At 44.4% G+C, this 18,470-nt stretch overlaps 1 protein-coding gene across 1 annotated transcript in view; it reads right to left on the bottom strand.

The window, feature by feature from the left end:
• Positions 1-995: 995 nt before the first annotated feature.
• RNF182 (ring finger protein 182) overlaps positions 996-18,470 on the bottom strand; it is a 33,069-nt gene continuing 15,594 nt past the window's right edge. The window contains exon 2 of the mRNA XM_033934507.1: positions 996-3,138. Coding sequence (XP_033790398.1) covers positions 2,165-2,908 — 744 coding nt within the window. The 5' untranslated portion in view covers positions 2,909-3,138 and the 3' untranslated portion in view covers positions 996-2,164. The remainder of the gene's footprint in view (positions 3,139-18,470) is intronic.

The raw sequence follows: 18,470 nt of genomic DNA, 5'->3' as shown, positions 1-18,470 counted from the left end.
GTTCTGGGGGTCTCGCGGCCCACCTGCACACATGGGCGGAGCTACAAACATAAAATCAGCTTTCACCCATTCATGTCAATGGAAAGGATGTAAAAAGCTGCCATTCTCACAGTAATTCCAACTATAAAACACTTTCTATGACACTATAACCACTAGGGACATCGTTTCTATTCTACCACGGACACCATACATATAGAGTTTGTATGTTCTAACTGTGTTTGTAACTGTTTCCTTCATGCACCCCAGTTCATAATGTTATTACATGACATGAGTACTCACATATCCTGAACTAGGAACACAGGTTCCATTCTGAACCGGGAACAAACTGCATGGAGTTTCTTTTCAACCTGAGTTTCCACATATTGAGTTGTTTAAATCAATACTGAAACTTTTGGATGCCACTTATTCCAACAGATCTTCCTTTTCACTTTAAGAGATTGCAAATTCCAGTGAGACTTGCATTCTCTATCACAATCAACAAATCACAGGGACAGACTATTACATACTGTGGAGTGGATTTAGGATCCCCCTGTTTTTCCCATGGACAACTCTATGTTGCTTGCTCAAGGGTGGGTTCACCCAAGAATTTATATGTTCTTGCTCCTGGAGTTGAAACTAAAAATGTTGTTTATAATCAAGTTTTGTGTTAGTTGTATTGTATTCATTTTGTCAAATATTTCACATTATAATTTGAATATTGTACTTTTTATAAAGCTGTTAAAAAATAATTTCATTCACCACTATAAAGTATCTTTATTTGAATCCATTTACAGTGTTATTGCTATAATTAAATACCCGTGCAACGCCGGGTCATCAGCTAGTAAGATTATATTATGTGTATATATGAAAAATGAATGGAAAAAACAGTGTTACAATTAGGACTATGGGGGCAGGGTCTGGGGTGGAAATTGGGTAGAGATGGGCAGGGTCTGGCCCATGACTTAGTCCAGTGTTCTTCAACCGCCGGTCTGCAGACCGATGCTGGTCCACAAAATAATTATTTTATTTCTGCCGGTCCTTAGGTGTAAAAAGGTTGAAGAACACTGGTCTAAAAAATGGTCACTTACAGCATGTCAAGCACACAACGGCGCCATTTACAGAATTGCAGATTTTGTCAAAGATAGGAGCCAGAAATGAAGGCCATGGTTTTAAAGGCCTACATTTCCAGTGCCTACCTTTGATGAGAATTGTGCTTGCGGAGGTGCCTTCTTAGAATGCCTAAGGTCATTCTGCCTACTTTGTCTTTAGAAATTCTAAGGCGCCTCCTCTGACACAATAAAGGCTCTGTTTTTCTAGGCACCTATATTTTTTTAAAATGATGTTTAAAATGGCTTTTACCAATTAATTCTCTCTTTTACAAAAGTGTGGTAGTGGTTGCCGTAAGCCAAACTCTCTGACATCCACTGAATTCCTATGGGTGTCAGAGTGATTACCATGGCCCGTTGCTATAATTGCTTTTGTAAAAGGGGGCCTAAGTTAGGCATAGGAAGAGCACCTAACTTTAGAAGGCACCATTTATAGAATATGGGCTGTGGTGCTTTTAGCACATACAGGGCTCCTTTTACAAAGCCGTGATAGTGATTCCCCTGCGGAAAATACACTGAAGCCCATTCAGTTCCTAAGGGCTTCGGTGCATTTGCCACAGAAAAATCACTACCATAATTTATTGCTGATTTTCAAACGGTTTGCTTATACTTTTCCCTTATACTGTAGACACAGAATGGCAAAAAACTTTAGTAAATCAGGGCCAAAGAGAAACCACCCAGGTAATCCCACTTTGAGAGCATGTATAAAGCATGAGCATTGCAACTACGTGAGCTATTCAGAAATTACCCTGGAAGCCTGATAGTATTCTCTACAAAGGAGTCAATAAGGCACTTTTTCTTTTTCACACATTCATTCAGAGAACTAAAAGTTCAACCTTAAACTTAACTTTTAAACAAAATAGTAAAAATGTAAAATTATTTCCTGTGATTAATACAAAGTAAAGTTTTAGAATTAAAAGCATATTAAAAGTAACACAGGAGCCACTGTTTATTGCAATCTACTATTCTATAATAATAAATAAGAAAAAAATATTTAAAAAAGCATCTACCAGGTAAGTTGATTCCATTTTCTATCCTACAAACACAGAAACCTATACAGAAATTCTAAATTTTCAGCTTCACGAGGCCATGCAATCTAAAAACTCATGACATATACACTGACAAAAGCCATAAACCATGAGAATAACAAGGCTTGAAGGAACCAGGCTGACAAAGACGACCCCAAGGGTGACTTTCTTGGATACCAGTAAGTAGATCCCCAAAGGCAAAGAACTAAAGTACAGCAAACCTAGCAACCAAACAAACACTCGAACAGAGGTTTGGCAGATCAGAGAGGTACAGTTCCAAACTGTCCAGTGGTAAGGCATTGGAGGTGCAGAGTCAAAATTAGAGGGTCTGTAGAATTCTACCACAGGTGTAGAGTTCAGAGACTGGGTGCTTTCTCTCTGTACTTCCATAATAGTTATAACCAGGCAGTTGGAGGAGCTATGAGAAGGGCTCACAAGGGTGGATAGTCTGTTGGGGGTCAGCACTAGTTCTGAAGGATTTTCTGGTGTGCCTTTCTTCCCTATGCCCCCACAAGTCAAGTTCACCAGGATGTTGTTGTCATCTGGAAGGCTGCTAATCTCATCATCAGGCAGACAAGTTTCAAATCTACAGAAAGGACATACTATAACACCCTGTGGAGAATCTCCAAAATCTATGATTTTGTAAAGACATTTGGCACAAACTCTATGACAGCACTCCAGCACTTTTGGTTTCCTTTGTCTAAGGTTGTAGCGGTTGTAGCAGATCTTGCATTCAAGTTCATCTGAGTTGAAACCTGGAGACTCCACAGTTTCATCTGTTAACTGACCAGTCATTTTTTTTTTTATTGTCAGTTTTTGTATGGATGGTGGAGAGTCTGTGATGATATGGTGCCAAAAAATCAGTCTTCCAATAATTTTAGTTTAGAGTCATTCTCCTGAATCATTTATCCTGGAGGTGATAGTAAAAAAGAAAGTTACAAAAATGCCTCATATCTCCATTTAGTCTTCACTTCTACCTGAGATTCTTTTCGTATGCAACCATCTGATAAGTTAATGTAGAGCTCCTACAGAGGAAATAGAGAATCATTTGTTAGCGTGGTATTACAACAGCTACATAAATGTCCATCACTGATAAACAAACAAATTGTTTTTTTTGTTCAGTTTTCCAGTTGGCATCCTGCTTCATAGCACTGGTTTCGATATAGTTGCAAACACTAGTTAGAGCTCTGAAAGCCACATTAGAAGTGTTTCATGCAACATTTATAGAAACACTAGGCAGCTTTTAACAATGAACAGTCCCCTGTTGGCTTTACACAGTCTGTCACTTTGCAACAGAATGCTAACTGGTAAGCTGTTGATTTGTTCTCACTTTCAGCTTTTCATACATGGGAATCCCTCTAGGAATTCTCAGGATGAAAGATGAAATATTTAGAGATTATTTTTTTTTGGCTTTGGTTTATATCTCTGACTCTGTTTTCCTATTGGGATCCTTCTACTCCTAGTTTTTTCAATCAGGCTGCATTGACATTTTAAATATGAGTTAATTTTCTGTTGTGCTTTTCACCCAATATTGGATCTGTCTTAAAAATCTGTATGGCACTTATGAACAAAATGTGATTATTTTGGAGCATTATGGTAAGTGACTTATCAAACTTGTTAATTAAAAAAAAATACCGACATATGCTACATGATAAATTTTCAAAGTGATCCAAAGCCATAATTGGGAAGAAATGAAAATCAAGCATCCAAATGGTAGATGAAATTCAATGTGGACAAGTGCAATTGATGAACATAGACCCGAATAACCCAAATCATAGCTATACAACGCTAATTTCTACATGAGGGAGGTATTCTAAACAATCATCTGGTTATGTTCTATTCCATAAGATGTTTATATCTTAGATAGCATGTACTTTGCAAGTGGGCATTCACCTGGGCATAGTGTCACCAAATCATAGGGTGCCTGGGGTAGTGGAAAAACATGGCTCACAGGCTTGCTTTTAAATTTCCAGCACCCCTCCCCTTCTCTTCCACAAGAACAGTGTTAGGAGCTGCAATGCATGTATGTGCATTGGTCACTGCAGCGGGAATTCCCCTGGGGATGGCTAGGTTGCCAGGAAGGAGAAAGTGGGAGGAGCACTCCTTGCTGGCACTTGCCCTCTGCCATGTTAATGGCCATATCCATCAATGTGTGGCCCTTCCCCAGTTTAGATGCCTTATTTGTGGTCTACATTTGTAAGTTGCAGTAGGGCTACTCTTTATGTTCTTATGCTCTTAAATATCAGCATATACAGGTGTATATCAAATAAAAATTGAAAACACAGTTTTAGAAACTGGGATTTGCATGTGCAAACCTGCAATATGGGGGCAATTCTACAACTGGGCAACTCCATTTAAGTCAGTGTCTCAAACTCAAACCCTTTGCAGGGCCACATTTTGGATTTGTAGATACATAGAGGGCAACAGAAAAAATAGTTATTCTCAAAACTGTAACACTTCCCCCCTCTTAGGCCTCTCACCTTCCCCCTTTACACCTAACTCTTTAATCTCTCCACTGTAGTTCCTCTCTCATCTTTCTTCCTGTAAACTGTGCCGAGCTCCGCATTCGTGGAGATGGTGCGGTATATAAACCCAAGGTTTAGTTTAGTTTAGTCTTATTAAAGAAATGATAATTTTGCATGAGGTAAAATGTCTTATTAAAAAAATGATAATTTTGCATGAGGTAAAAAAAACTCTATAAATCTTTCCTTTTGGCTAAGTCTTAATAATAATATTCTAATTTGTAGCTAAAGAGAATTATGATCAAGAAGGAAAAATTATGTTCTTACCTGTTAATTTTCTTTCCCCTAGATGCAGCAGATGAATCCAGAGACTAGTGGGATAGTACACATCTACCAGCAGGTGGAGATAGAGAATTAATTAACAGGTGGTCCTATTGGTTGGTACGCTCCCTGTATCTTCAGTATTGCCCAAGCAGACAGAACCAGACATATGGCCATCCTGTAAAAACTTCTTTCCCACAAGAAATTGCAAACATAAGAACAGAGAAACAACTACCAACAAGAACAAAACCCCTGAAAAAACTCAAAACCGAAACCGAGAACCAATAGCCAGAAAGGGTGGGGCTCTGGATTCATCTGCTGCGTCTAGAGGAAAGAAAATTAACAAGTAAGAACATAATTTTTCCTTCCTCAGCAACAGCAGCAGATGAATCCAGAGACTAGTGGGATGTAGCATAGCAATCCTTAATCAGGATGGGAAGTGAATGCCGCCTCTGCAATAACCAATGCACCAAAGGCAGCCTCAGCCCGCACTGCCACATCCAACCGGTAATGCTTATAAAAAGTATTCTTAGAAGACCGAGTAGCCGTCCGACAAATCTCCTCCAAAGAAAATCCTCTGGATTCCGCCCAAGAAGTAGCCATCGCCTTAGTGGAATGCGCCTGTAGCTTCTCCGGCAACCACTTACCCGAAGTCAAGTAAGTGGAAGTGATGGTCTCCTTGACCCATTTAGCAATGGAAGCCTTAGACGCAGCCATACCCCTGTTTGGCCCGCAAACAACACAAAGAGGTGATCTGAACGGTGAAAGTCGTTAGTAAGGTGGAGATTATTGAGAAGTACCCTACGTACATCCAGGAACCGTAGCGAAGAGAACTTCTACCCCCAATCCTCTCTCCTGAAGGCGGAAAGGAAGATAGACTGATTAACATGAAAGGACGATACCACTTTGGGAAGAAACGAAGGATGTGTACTATCCTACTAGTCTCTGGATTGATCTGCTGCTGTTGCTGAGGAAACTGCTTGATTTTACTTTTGTGATTATGATAAACATACTGAGGGCCTCAAAATAGTACCTGGCGGGATGCATGTGGCCCCCAGATCGCGAGTTTGAGACCACTGATATAAGTGATCTTGAGGCTATGCAGTGTATGTGTGTGTGTGTGTGTGTGTGGGCGGGGGGGGGGGGTATTCTCTTAGAGAGAGGAAGAGAAAATGGTTACTGCGAATGGGCCATTTGGCCTTTATCTGCCATCATGTTTCTACGTTTCTATAAATAGTGCCAAAACTTAGGCGCTGGTAGCTATCCTACCAGCACCTGTTAATTGAGAAAGACCATTTAAAATGGCAAAAAAATGGTAACAATAAAGCACCTACAGGCACCCAAATAAATGGTGCCAGAATCGTGCCTACGTAGACGCTTTAGGCCATTAAATGCCAAAGTAGGCATGGCCAATACTGGAAGTGGCTCTAGGCGGCTTAAAGTGCCTCTACACAGGTGCAATTCATGCAGACAGGTGCCGGAAATGTAGGCCCGGTAAACCCTGGCCTACATTTCTGACACCTATCTTTGCTGGAGACACCAAAAATAGTGCACAGCTTGCTATCAGCTGATTGCAGCAGGGGAATGTCCAATCAGCTGAGCTGACAGGACTCCCCGAAACCATGGCTTCGGTGAGTCTACCAGCTCAGATGATCTGAGATTCCCCTGCTGTGATTATCTGAACTGGTAAGGAAATCCCCATTTCCTCTCTTCCTCCCTCCCACCCCACTGATCCCCTCAGCCCCCTGGATGAAACATCAGCAAGAGGGATGCCCACTTCCTCCTGCCATTAGAGCATATTGGGATGCACTGAGAGGGGGAAGGGCCACCATTTTAAAGGGGATTCCCCTGCCGCAATCAGCTGATGGCAAGCCCTGGACTATTTCGATTTTTGAGGCGCAATTCTCTAACAGGCAGCATCGTGTGATTGACACGCGATTGGCAGCCACTTCTAAGGTTCATTCATTGAAGTCTGTACATACTCTACACAATCTCAGAAACTGTGAATACAGTAAGTTCTTTTCAGTGTAAATAATTAGGTTTGCAGTAAATAGTTTTTATAAAACTATATGTATCCTGGTATTCAACCATATATAAAAGTCCTGAAATGTGTTATATCTTCATAACACAGCATTAAAATGTCATTTATGTAGCATGTCCACATTTTAACTTCATTCAGAAAGGGATGATCACTCAGAAATTGCTCCTCAAACCATACAACTTACAGATTTGCTATATTGGGTTAAAGAGGCTCCAATAGCTGTGCAACCTTTCACAGCAGCTCGCAGTACTACAGGAAATGCCATGAGCAGCTGTGAGAGGTTGTGGCAGCTATTTTAGAAAGCAGCCACGAGGAGGCAGGAGCAAGAGGACCATGCTGCCGCCACAGACTCCCACTGGACCACCAGGTACCTCGGAAGGCTGGGGGAGGGGCAAATTATGGAGTTGGAAGGAAGATTAAAGGTTTGGGATCTGGAGAGCTGCAGTCACATGCTAGAAGAGCTGCATGTGGCTTATGAACCGCAGGTTGCTAACTCCTGCTCTATTTTCTGAGGGTATGCATAAGTGCTATAGCACAAAACTGCAAAGGAGGCTTACATGTGAGTAGAGCATGGGTGGGACAAAGGTGGGGGTTTAACTTATGTAATACCCATAACTTACAAAATACTGTGGGCACAAATGCAGCAATGGCATGTGTAACTTATAAGTTATGCATACCAGGTCTGACTATGGGTGTCTAAATTTTAGGTAGTGATGCTAGGTTACACTAGTATTCTACTGTATAATAGAATCTGAATACCCAGGTGTCATTATAGATTAGGCACACAGAATCAGAGCACCTAAAAGGAGGTGCCTACTTATAGAACTGCTACTGTATTGCATGAAAGCACAGTTACTTACCGGAACAGGTGTTATCCAGGGACAGATATTCTCACTGATGGGTGACGGCACCGACGGAGCCCCGATAAGGACACTTCAAGAACTTGAAAAAAGCTCTTGACACTTGCACCTTCCCGCCCGACGTAGGCACGCGGTCCCTCAGTTAAGATAAGCCAGCTAAGAAGCCAACCTGGGAGGTGGGTGAGTTGTGAGAATATCTGCCTGCTGTCCCTGGATAACACCTGTTATGGTAACTGTGCTTTATCCCAGGACAAGCAGGCAGCATATTCTCACTGATGGGTGACCTCCAAGCTAACAGACAGGGGATGGTGGGAGAGCTGGCCAAAGAAATACAATTGGAAAACATAATGGCCGAAGTGCCCATCCCGTCTGGAAAAAAAAAACCGAGACAAGAGTGAGAAGTGAAGGAATGAACTGAGGACCAAGTGGCAGCTGTACAGCTGCCAGAACTTGAACTTAGGGCCTGGGACACGATAACCCCGTGCCAGGCCAGTCTGAATAAAGAAGAACGAGAGAGAGGCAACAGCCAAACGAAAATTGTTCCCCTGAATATAGGATATCCAAACTGAGTTGAATCAAAAGAAAAGGTTGGAAGAAAATCACTGCGACTCCGACCTGCGTAACAAGGAGGACAAAAAATTGCTGACAGGCAAAACATAGAAAGCCAGGATCCTCGTAGGAAAAATGAGGTGCAGGAAACAACACAGACAGAAGACTGACTGAGCGAAATGAAAATAGGAGAAGATACTGTGGACATGAACACAGAATCACCTGTGCTTGATGAAAGACTGTTAAGGATGAAGCTGCTAGCAGGGCATGAAACTCACAGATCCCCCTGGAAGAGGTGAGAGACATAAGGAAAAACCATTTTCCAGGTAATAAACTCAAGTGGAGCTGATGCCATTGTTACAAATTGTAGCATCAACAACCAGGAAGAACCACAGGAATAGTCCAGACGACAGAAGAAGGAAAGAGGTGTGGTGACACACATGAAAAGACCCCTGTCATGAGCCTGGAAACCAGAGAAGAAATCAGAAAGAGTTTATCAGCACAATCAGACACCCCCTGAATAAGCTGGGAGGAAAAAAAACCCAAAACTTGAAAAACACAGCTCGAAAGCCATATGAATTGGAGCCTGTAGCAGCTGCCCGGAAAAGCATGCAACAGAGCCATGAGGTCTGAAATCCAGAAAAAAACAGTCATCCAGTGGCCTTGACAAGTAAGAGAAAGACTAGTAATCGAAAAGCACCCTTCGATGGGAATTAGCAGGAGAAAACAAGAAGAACTGCCTAAGATCCCATGCAGACACTTAAAAGAAAACAGTCTTAACAGCAGGGTGAAAAGATGAAATGAATAAAGCCTCCACATGAAGAAAACTCAGAGAGCCTAGGTTCGTAGGAGTACATGAAGACTGATAAGACAGCCACTGTGAAAGTGAAAACTGCTACACATATGCAGCCAGAGAAACTCACCAGGTCCATAATGTAGAGGAAACATGTTCCAGTACAGCCCCAGGTACACCTCCCTAAATAAAGACATATACAAGAACCTGTCCTGGTGAGTAACGATAAAAACAAACATTCAGACGCAGATCAGATCCGCAAAGAAATAGATCTGCAAAAACAGGGACTGAAAGTGAAAAGTGGCTGCATGGAATGTGTACACATGCCAAGGAAAAACAGACAGGCAATAGAGGAATCTAGGAAGCCCATTTGGCTAACCAGCCCCTAGCCTTGTCCACTCTGCCTAGAAAGACAGAGGCCTACACACTAGCCAGGAAAAGGAACTCCACCAGGAGGGAAACAAAGACACATGTAAATTGCTTCATAGGGCGTGTCAAAAAAGTCCCGATAGAGATCAAAGAAGAAAAGCAAACCACCCTTGAGGAGATAAGTACAAGGAAGGAAAAAAGATTCAGTAGGGAAAGAAATGAATGTACAAAGTCAACTCCCAAAGGAATACATTTATTGAAAGTTCCCTAATGGGTCTGTAAAAAAACGATATGTCATGCCATTATGAAGGCTTTGTGAACCCCACTCAACGGAAAAAAGCACATGTGATGAAGAAGCACCCACCACTTCAGAGAGAGATGGGGCGTAGTTCCAAAAGACACTCCAAGCCTCTCAACCAGTCAGCTTGATGACTGCAAAGCCTTTCCATACCGGAACAATACCGACACCGGTAACTGCAATGACAACCGGTGTCACGGGAAAAGAGACGGCATAAGCAGAGAAGACTCAAGTGAAAATGTCCCCTGAAGCAAGAAACTCAACCGGGCAGCACTAGAAGAGATGGTGTCAACAGGGCTGACCACCCAAACAACTGGAATCACAGTTGAAGATGTCGTTGATAAGAAAGTCCGACATCGACCTGGATGTCGATATGGACTTCGACACCAATCAGAAATTACAACATTAATATGACGTAGATAAAGAAGTCGACATCGAGCAGGGAGATCGACACCAATTAGAAACGTCGACATCACCGACAGGAACAGTGAAAACATGCTGAAGGCGATCAAAATCGTGGCATGAAAGAAACACTGTGAAAAATGAAGAACCGGTACCAAAGGATACAATGCCCAGTACCAAGGTGCAACACTCTGGTATCAAGGCACACAGCACCACTGGAGCAGACGGGAAAGCACACCGGTACCGTTGGTCCATGACCAGTACCGACGGTGTCATTCCCAAGCAGAGAGAAAAGGACCCCGGTACTGTTGGTCCATGACCGGTACCGAAAGTCGTACCCCAGTAAAGAGAAAAAGATGCCAGTACCATGGGTCCATGACCGGTACCAATGGCATCATGCCCCAGCAAAGAGAAGAAGACACTGGTACGGTTGGTCCGATGGTGTCGTTCCAGAGTAGAAAGAAAAAGCACCGGCACCCAGGGCCCATGACCGGTACCATCGGTGCCGTCCTGGAGAAAGAAAGAACACCGGTACCCTTGGTCCCCAACTGGTACCATTGTTGTCGATATGGAGCAGAAAGAAAAGAACACCGGTACCCTTGGTCCATGACCGGTACCATAGGTTTGGTCCAGAATAAAAGAAAAGGACACCGGTACCCTTGGTTCATGATCGGTACCATCGGTGTCGCTCCACACCTCGACGATGACCATGCCCATATCAAGACAGTCATTGACGTTGAAGCGGAGCCAGAGACAGGACTGAAAAAGGTCGGCAGGACTAGACTCACTAATATAATGACCAAGGTCGGCAGGATTAGACTCACTGCTACCATGACCTGAAGCCTAAAGGAGAAAACCAACTTACCAAAGGAGAAGCATCAGAGGCGGTGCGGACTGGAGAAGCGGTGCCGGAAATACACTGGGTACCAGATCACTGGCGTTGACTGGTGCCGGATTCCTGGCGGTGTTGATGGGAAATTGCTTCTGGAGAATACACATGAAAAGGTGCTGAAGAGGAAAAAAGCAAGGGAAGAAAAAACCGGCAAGGCCGAGGTCCCGAGATTGCTAAGACAACAGAAGGATGTTGGTGAAGACAAGTCCCATGACAAAACAAATGCGTGGAGTTAAAATGGGCAGGAAAAATGAGCCCAGGACAAGAACCATGCAGAGGGGAGAAAACAAAATGGTGATCCATAAGGCCCCCCCTAGGCCAAACTGACAACAGTAAAGAGAAAAAATAAAGTATAATTGTTGAATTTTTTTATTTTTTTTTTAATAAAAAAACCTATCTACGAAAGAAAAGAAGAAACTGAGAAAAAAATCAGTAAATCGCGAGAGCAGGAAGGCAGCGAAACAAAAAATTTTCAACAGCCGTTGAATCGTGACTTAGCTCCACAGAAACTAAGGACTCCTTTTACGAAGCCGCGTTAGCGGTTTAATGCATGTAATAGCGCGTGCTAATTTGCCGGCCGCGCTAGCTGCTACCGCCTCCTCTTGAGCAGGCAGTAGTTTTTCGGCTAGCGTGGGGGGTTAGCGCGCGCTAAATAGTTGTGTGCGATAAAGCCGCTAACGCGGATTTGTAAAAGGAGCCCTAAGAAACTGAGGGACCATGTGCCTACGTCGGGCAGGAAGGCACTCGCGCATGCGCAGTGCGGGTGTCAAGAGCTTTTTTCAAGTTCTTGAAGTGTCTGTACTGGGGCTCCATCAGTGCTGTCACCCATCAGTGAGAATATCTGCCTGCTTGTCCTGGGATAAAGTAGATTTATGATTCTGAGTAGCTTCTTTTAAGTGAATACTGTATATACCCAGGCAAATGTATATGAGCCTTCCTGAGCATGTGAAATGCTCTATGTACTTGTAAAATTCTCTCCTAAGTGACAGTTTAATGCATACTTTGAACATGGCTAGTGAACGCATGCTACAAAAATTGATGTGATGAGTTTTCCTACCTAGGCCCCAAATGAATGAAGCAATGAGCTCAATGCTTGCTGATGTAATTTGTAGTATAATGAAACTACCTTATTAAAAGGATTGTCCCAGTTGGAATGTTGCCTTGGCTCAAGGCTGCTGCAGAGGAACTTTCATCTCACACTGCTAGCAAATCCCTGAGTGATTTATAGGTTTATTGTATTCTTCCCACAGGTAAGCATGAACAACAGCTGGTGTATATTATAATGCTGTGTCTGCTACTTGTAATCAGATTTCAAAGCCACTGCCACTGTAAAATTCTATTTCTTTCTTCTATTTATTTAAAATAATAATTCTTCCTGTAAATGGTTACAAAAATGCTCTCAACCCCTGAAAACACTCTAATTCTTTTTTTCCACTCTAAGAGATAAATTGTTACTAGATTCAAAAGATTACTTTAAAAAATGGTTACAACTACCATTGCCTTACACACAAAAATAATTTCACTATCTTTCAAGAACATGAGAAGTGAAGGTATGAATCGAGGACCAAGTAGCAGCCTTACAAATCTCCTCAATCGGTGTCGATCTGAGGAAGGCTACAGAGGCTGCCATTGCTCTGATCTTATGGGCTTTGACTTTACTGTGAAGGGGTAATCCAGCCTGGGCATAGCAGAAAGAGATACAAGCCGCCATCCAGTTGGAGATGGTGCGCTTAGAGATAGGGCGTCCCAACTTGTTCGGATCAAAGGAGATGAAAAGTTGAGGAGCAGTTCTATGTAGCTTGGTGCGTGCCAGGTAGAAAGCCAAAGCACGCTTACAGTCTAGAGTATGAAGAGCTGATTCTCCAGGGTGAGAATGAGGCTTTGGAAAAAATACTGGAAGAACAATGGATTGATTCAGATGAAAATCAGCTTGGTTCCTCTCAACGTAACACCCCTTCAGTTTTCCCAAGCTGTGAGGGATGTTTTAGAAGCTTCCCGGAAGCCTGCTACCAGACAATGCTATTCCCAAAAATGGACTAGATTTTCTGCATGGTGTTTTTCTCATCATAAGGAGCCTCAACATGCCTCCTTGTCCTCTGTTTTGGATTATCTTTTGCACTTATCTCATCCTGGCCTCAAGTCTACATCGATCCGAGTCCATTTAAGTGCGATTGCTGCTTTCAATCAGCCTCTGCAAGGGAAACCTCTCACTGCTCATCCTGTGGTTTCCAGATTCATGAAAGGACTTTTCCATGTCAATCCTCCTCTCAAACCGCCTCCAGTGGTTTGGGACTTCAATGTTGTTCTTTCTCAGCTTATGAAGCCTCCATTTGAACCTCTTAACAAGGCTCCTCTGAGGTATCTCACTTGGAAAGTGGTGTTTCTCATTGGCCTCACTTCTGCTCGTCGAGTCAGTGAGCTTCAAGCTTTGGTTGCGGATCCCCCTTTTACAGTGTTTCATCATGACAAGGTGGTTCTTCGCACTCATCCAAAATTCCTCCCCAAAGTGGATTAAGTTGGAAGGATACTCTCTTGGAAGATGTTCCGGAGGAACTTGATGGAACTGAAGAGAGTATCCCTCTCTTACGATGGAAAGGACCCAGAGGTCGGTGGTGATAGTCGTCCATCGATGGTAAAAATAATGGAGACGACCTCCTATGGGAAAAACAGGGGAGGGCAGAATGATGGCAGTTATGCTCTCTATGAGACAGTCAAAAAGGCTGAGGAGCCTTGGGAACAGCAGAAGTCGAAGGTTTTTGCTGCTGCTTCGGCGTGCGCTGTCTCTTAACAGGCTGATGGATGGCAGGGGCCTGTTTCGGTAGGTAACGCCGCTGGTAGATCAAAGGCGGGCGTGATGGACGAGGCGGAGCAAGCTTGGGCTTCGGATGGAGAATCGACTGGAAAGATTTCTCGTGGTCCGACAGCTTCTTGATCGCTGCCTCGATGGATTCATCGAAGAGATCGGTTCCAGCACACGGGACGTTAGCCAGCCTGTCCTGAAGATTCGGGTCCATATCGATGGTCTGAAGCCACGCCAAGCGTCGCGTGGCTACCGAACAAGCAGCAGCCCTTGCCGAGAGCTCAAAAGCGTCGTAAGAAGACTGCATCATCTGGAGTCTCAGTTGGGACAACGACGCCAGAACCTCCTGGTACTCGAAACGAGCCTGCGAGTCCAAATAGGGCAGAAACTTATGCAGAATTGAGAGGAAAAACTCGAAGTAGGTGGCAAAATGAAAACTGTAATTCAGGACTCGAGAGGCCATCATCGAGTTCTGGTAGATGCGCCTGCCAAATCTGTCCATGGTCTTGCCCTCCCGGCCAGGTAGAACGGTGGCATAGACCTGGGAAGGGTGAGACCGCTTCAAGGATTCCACCAGGAGAGACTGATGAGAGAGCTGAGCCCCATCTGTGGTGAACAGTGCGGTACCTGGCATCCAATTTCCCTGGAACAGCTGGGATGGAGTAAGGAGTCTCGAAACAGCGCATGAAGATCTGGTCCAGTAGCTTATGCAAAGGAAGCCGGAGGGACTCAGCAGGTGGTTGAGGGAGTTGCATCGTCTCCAAATATTCCTTGGAAAACTTGGACCCCGTGTCCAGGGTAATGTCCAGATCTACAGCCATCTGTCGAAGGAAAGAGGAAAAAGACAGCTGGTCAGCCAGAGCAGGGCCTCGAGAAGAACTCGAGGATGACGAGGCCTCCGGGTCCAACGAGGCCGGGGATCGGCAGGGAGAAAAAGATCCCAAAGTGAACTCGAGCTCCGGTAGAGGAGGAGGTGAAGACTCCGGAGGCAAATATTCGATGAAAGGCTGCTTTCGACAAGGCGAGTCATGCCTCGAGCGATGGCCAGAATTGTGCCTGGAAATCGGCCTCGATCGTCGAGGCGAGCGAGGCACTGACGAGGCTTCCAGCGATTGAATGGGACTGGAGGCGGTGGATCGAAGCAGAGGTGGCTGAGTAGATGCACCGCGAGGCACCCAAGCCTTGAGGCTTGGCATCAATGGCATTGGGTCCTGAGGAGGCCCTCGCAAAGACTTGGCTCCTGGCATCGAGGGAATCGGTTCCAACGGAGGCATTCGCAAAGATTCTGCTCCTTGCATCGAGTGAATCAGTTCCAATGGAGGCATGGGCAAAGACTCTGCTCCTTGCGATGCATGCATTGATACCAGACCAGACACTCACAGAGACTCGGCTCCCTGCAGCGAGAGTGTACAACGTGGAGGCACCGGAGGCAGCTCGACCTCGCGGGAGGCCCCCGCGTGCCCAGGCTGGATTTGGGAGAGAAGCTTCGGCCCCATAGTAGTAAAGAGCTCGATGAACTGCTTCTCCAGAAAAGTCTGGAATGACGCCGGCAGGGAGGGATCAGAATCCGCAATGGGACCTCCTGCACAGACATCGGGATCCCTGGCGCCCAGGTGTTTGGGCACCTTGAGGACCACAGGGGGAATGGGCTGCTTAGCTACCTGACCTGAGGAGGCAGAGGAAGGCACCGCAGCAGGCAGCGGAGGCGAAGCCGGCACAAACGAAGCAGGCTTGAGGAGACTCGGGGCCGCCGAGGTGGAAGATGGAAGAGTCGAGGTGGAAGTCGAAGGTTTGGCGCTCTTCGATGAGGTCAGCTCCGATGAAGCCTCCATGCTGAACAGCGACTCCCACAAGACGCAGCGACGCTTGAACGCACGTGCTGTAAGTGTGGAGCAAGGCCGGCATGATTTCGGAAGGTGTTGAGGCCCGAGACACTGAAGGTAGCATTGATGAGGGTCCGTCAGCGACATCGCGCGCTGGCACTTGACACACTTCTTAAAACCTGTGATAGGCCAGGACATAGGCCGAAAAAGCTCCGCCGCTAGGTCGAAGCCGCAGGGCTGCGGCAATGTGGCCTGCCCAGTCGAACGGAAGGAAAATTTTTTTTTATTTTAAAAACAATAAAACATGATGAAAATCAACGATAAAGAGTAAAAGAACCCAAAACCGTGGACTTAGAAGGCACAAGTGAAGTTACTTCACGCAGAGTCGAAGACGGACTTCTCGTCTCCGTGGAAAAGAACTGAGGAGACATGCCCGGTGCATCGGGCGGGAAGGCACTCGCGCATGCGCGGTGTGGGTGACTTGAAACTTCTAAAGTTTCTACAAGCAAGTATGCTTGTGAGACATCCGCATCAGGGCTCCGTCGGATGACGTCACCCACTAGTGAGAATACCTGCCTGCTTTGTCCTGGGATAAATATTTTTTCATTCCGAGAATAGTTAAGCTCTGGAAAGCATTGCTAGAAGTTGTGGTAAGAGCAGATAGCGTAGCTGGTTTTAAGAAAGGTTTGGACAATTTCCTGGAGGAAAAGTCCATAGTCTGTTATTGAGAAAGACATGGGGGAAGCCTCTGCTTGCCTTGGATTGGTAGCATGGAATGTTGCTACTCCTTGGGTTTTGGTCTGGTACTAGTGACCTGGATTGGCCACTGTGAGAATGGGCTACTGGGCTTGATGGACCATTAGTCTGACCTAGTAAGGCTATTCTTATGTTCTCCCCAGGAGCCCAGAACAGGTTACAAATATTTCTTCTTTTTTTGTTGTCACTTCATATACTGTATACTATTACATCATGTGCAGGGTTTCATGCAACATTATATTTATGTATCACATCGCAAATGAAATTTGTTTAATAGATTTTTACATAACTGTAATCTTGTATACATGTAATCAACATATGGTATTATTTTAGTGCTTCTGACTCTTGTCACAGGCTTTCACAATGAAACAGAGTCATGTTTAGTTGTGCTTCTTCAGTTGCAAGCTCCTACTTTGTTAGATGACTTTTTATTTTATGGAAGGTGAGTTGCCATACCAGAGGTTGGCAGGGAGATCGAAAGAGAGGTAGTGACTGCGAGGGGAGGCAGACCATGCTCTGATGCAGCAGGAATGAGCACCGATAGCAGGCTGGCCTGGCAAGGGGACAGCAGAGAGCAACAAAGTGTTGAATATACAGTATGTGTTGCTTTTAGAGTCTTCTTTCTGCTTACCCACTCATTTAGGTCTTTTCTTATAATAACATAGTAAATTACAGCAGATAAAGATCTGAATGGTCCATTCAGTCTGTCCAACAGTCACACACTGTAAATTTATTATTAAATTGTCTTTTTTTATTTCTGGGACATATACCATAGAAGTCCATCCAGTAATATCTTTAGTTTCCAACTACTGGAGTTGCTGTCAAAGCTCACTCCAGCCTATTGAGACTGAAATCTGAGGACTTTCTTAGAGATCAGACTCCACAGGTGACCCTTGAGGGGAGGAATGCTGGCCTAGTGCCTAACCCTCAGTAAGCCTAGTTCTAACAGAGAGGTTATAGAGGCTCAGCATTAAAGATAGTTTTCATATTTACGTAATAGTGTAGCTGTTAGGGCTTCATAAAAAAACAGTGTTTTAGTCTCGATCAGTATTTTAGGTTGCATTTCAGGGCATAAGATCAGATTAGGGCACAAAACAGCTGTTAAAGAAAGTCTGTTTAATGTTAATTCCCTCCCACCTACCCCAAGGCAGAGCTTTTTGATGTATAGGCTCTTCAGCCAACCAGGAACAGGGCATTGCTTTGGTAGGATTTTTCTGCCCTTTCTTTATTCTTCCAGGTGTAAGTACTTCTGCAACCACAGTATGACTATGAAACATCGTGTCACCAAAACTGCTGCTCAGGTTACAGCTTTTGTCTTTGTGCAGACAGAAAATGTTAACCAATCAGAGGGAGTGGCTCCAGTTGCAAGTTGTCATCAGCTTGAATCCCTCATGAAGGAAGGAATTGAGAGAGGAGGTGGCATCCATGAGAATGAAAAGCATCTGTGAGAATGAGAGGTACATTACATTGGTGTCTTCTATCCCGCCAATTCCTTTCAGTTCTAGGCAGTTTACAACAAAAGTTGGCCTGGGCATTTCCAGGGAGAATACACGGTTAATGGATGTAGTATGCGTTGGGATCTGTAGAGGGTCGATCAGGTTTAGTTAGATCATTTGACAAATTTCTTGAATAGAAAAGTTTTAAGTTCTTTCCTGAATGTTTGTTATTCGTTACAGTTTAGGTAAGCATATGAAGCTGGTAACTTTTTTTTACATGTTCTCACATCGATGAAATGGTTCATGAGGTGTCAAAGATTTCAAGCAGTGGGGAAAAAGAGGCTGTGCTGAGGGAAGACAGCTGGATTCAGATTATGGAACCCTGCAAGATTGGTACTATGACTCCACCCGCCCTTGAACTTTAGAATCGGTTTGCTGCCCTGGAAGTGGAGGATATGAGAGCAGTAAGAGGAAGGACCAAAGCTTGAAATCCCCAAAATTACTGGATTCTTGACCACTTGGAGGTAAGGTAAGGTAGTGGCAGTTGGCGAATCC

Source organism: Geotrypetes seraphini, chromosome 2 (genome assembly GCF_902459505.1).
Source record: "Geotrypetes seraphini chromosome 2, aGeoSer1.1, whole genome shotgun sequence".
Classification (NCBI taxonomy): Eukaryota; Metazoa; Chordata; class Amphibia; order Gymnophiona; family Dermophiidae; genus Geotrypetes; species Geotrypetes seraphini.
The sequence above is the reverse complement of the archived record's forward strand: the minus strand, read 5'-3'. Positions and strand labels throughout refer to the sequence as shown.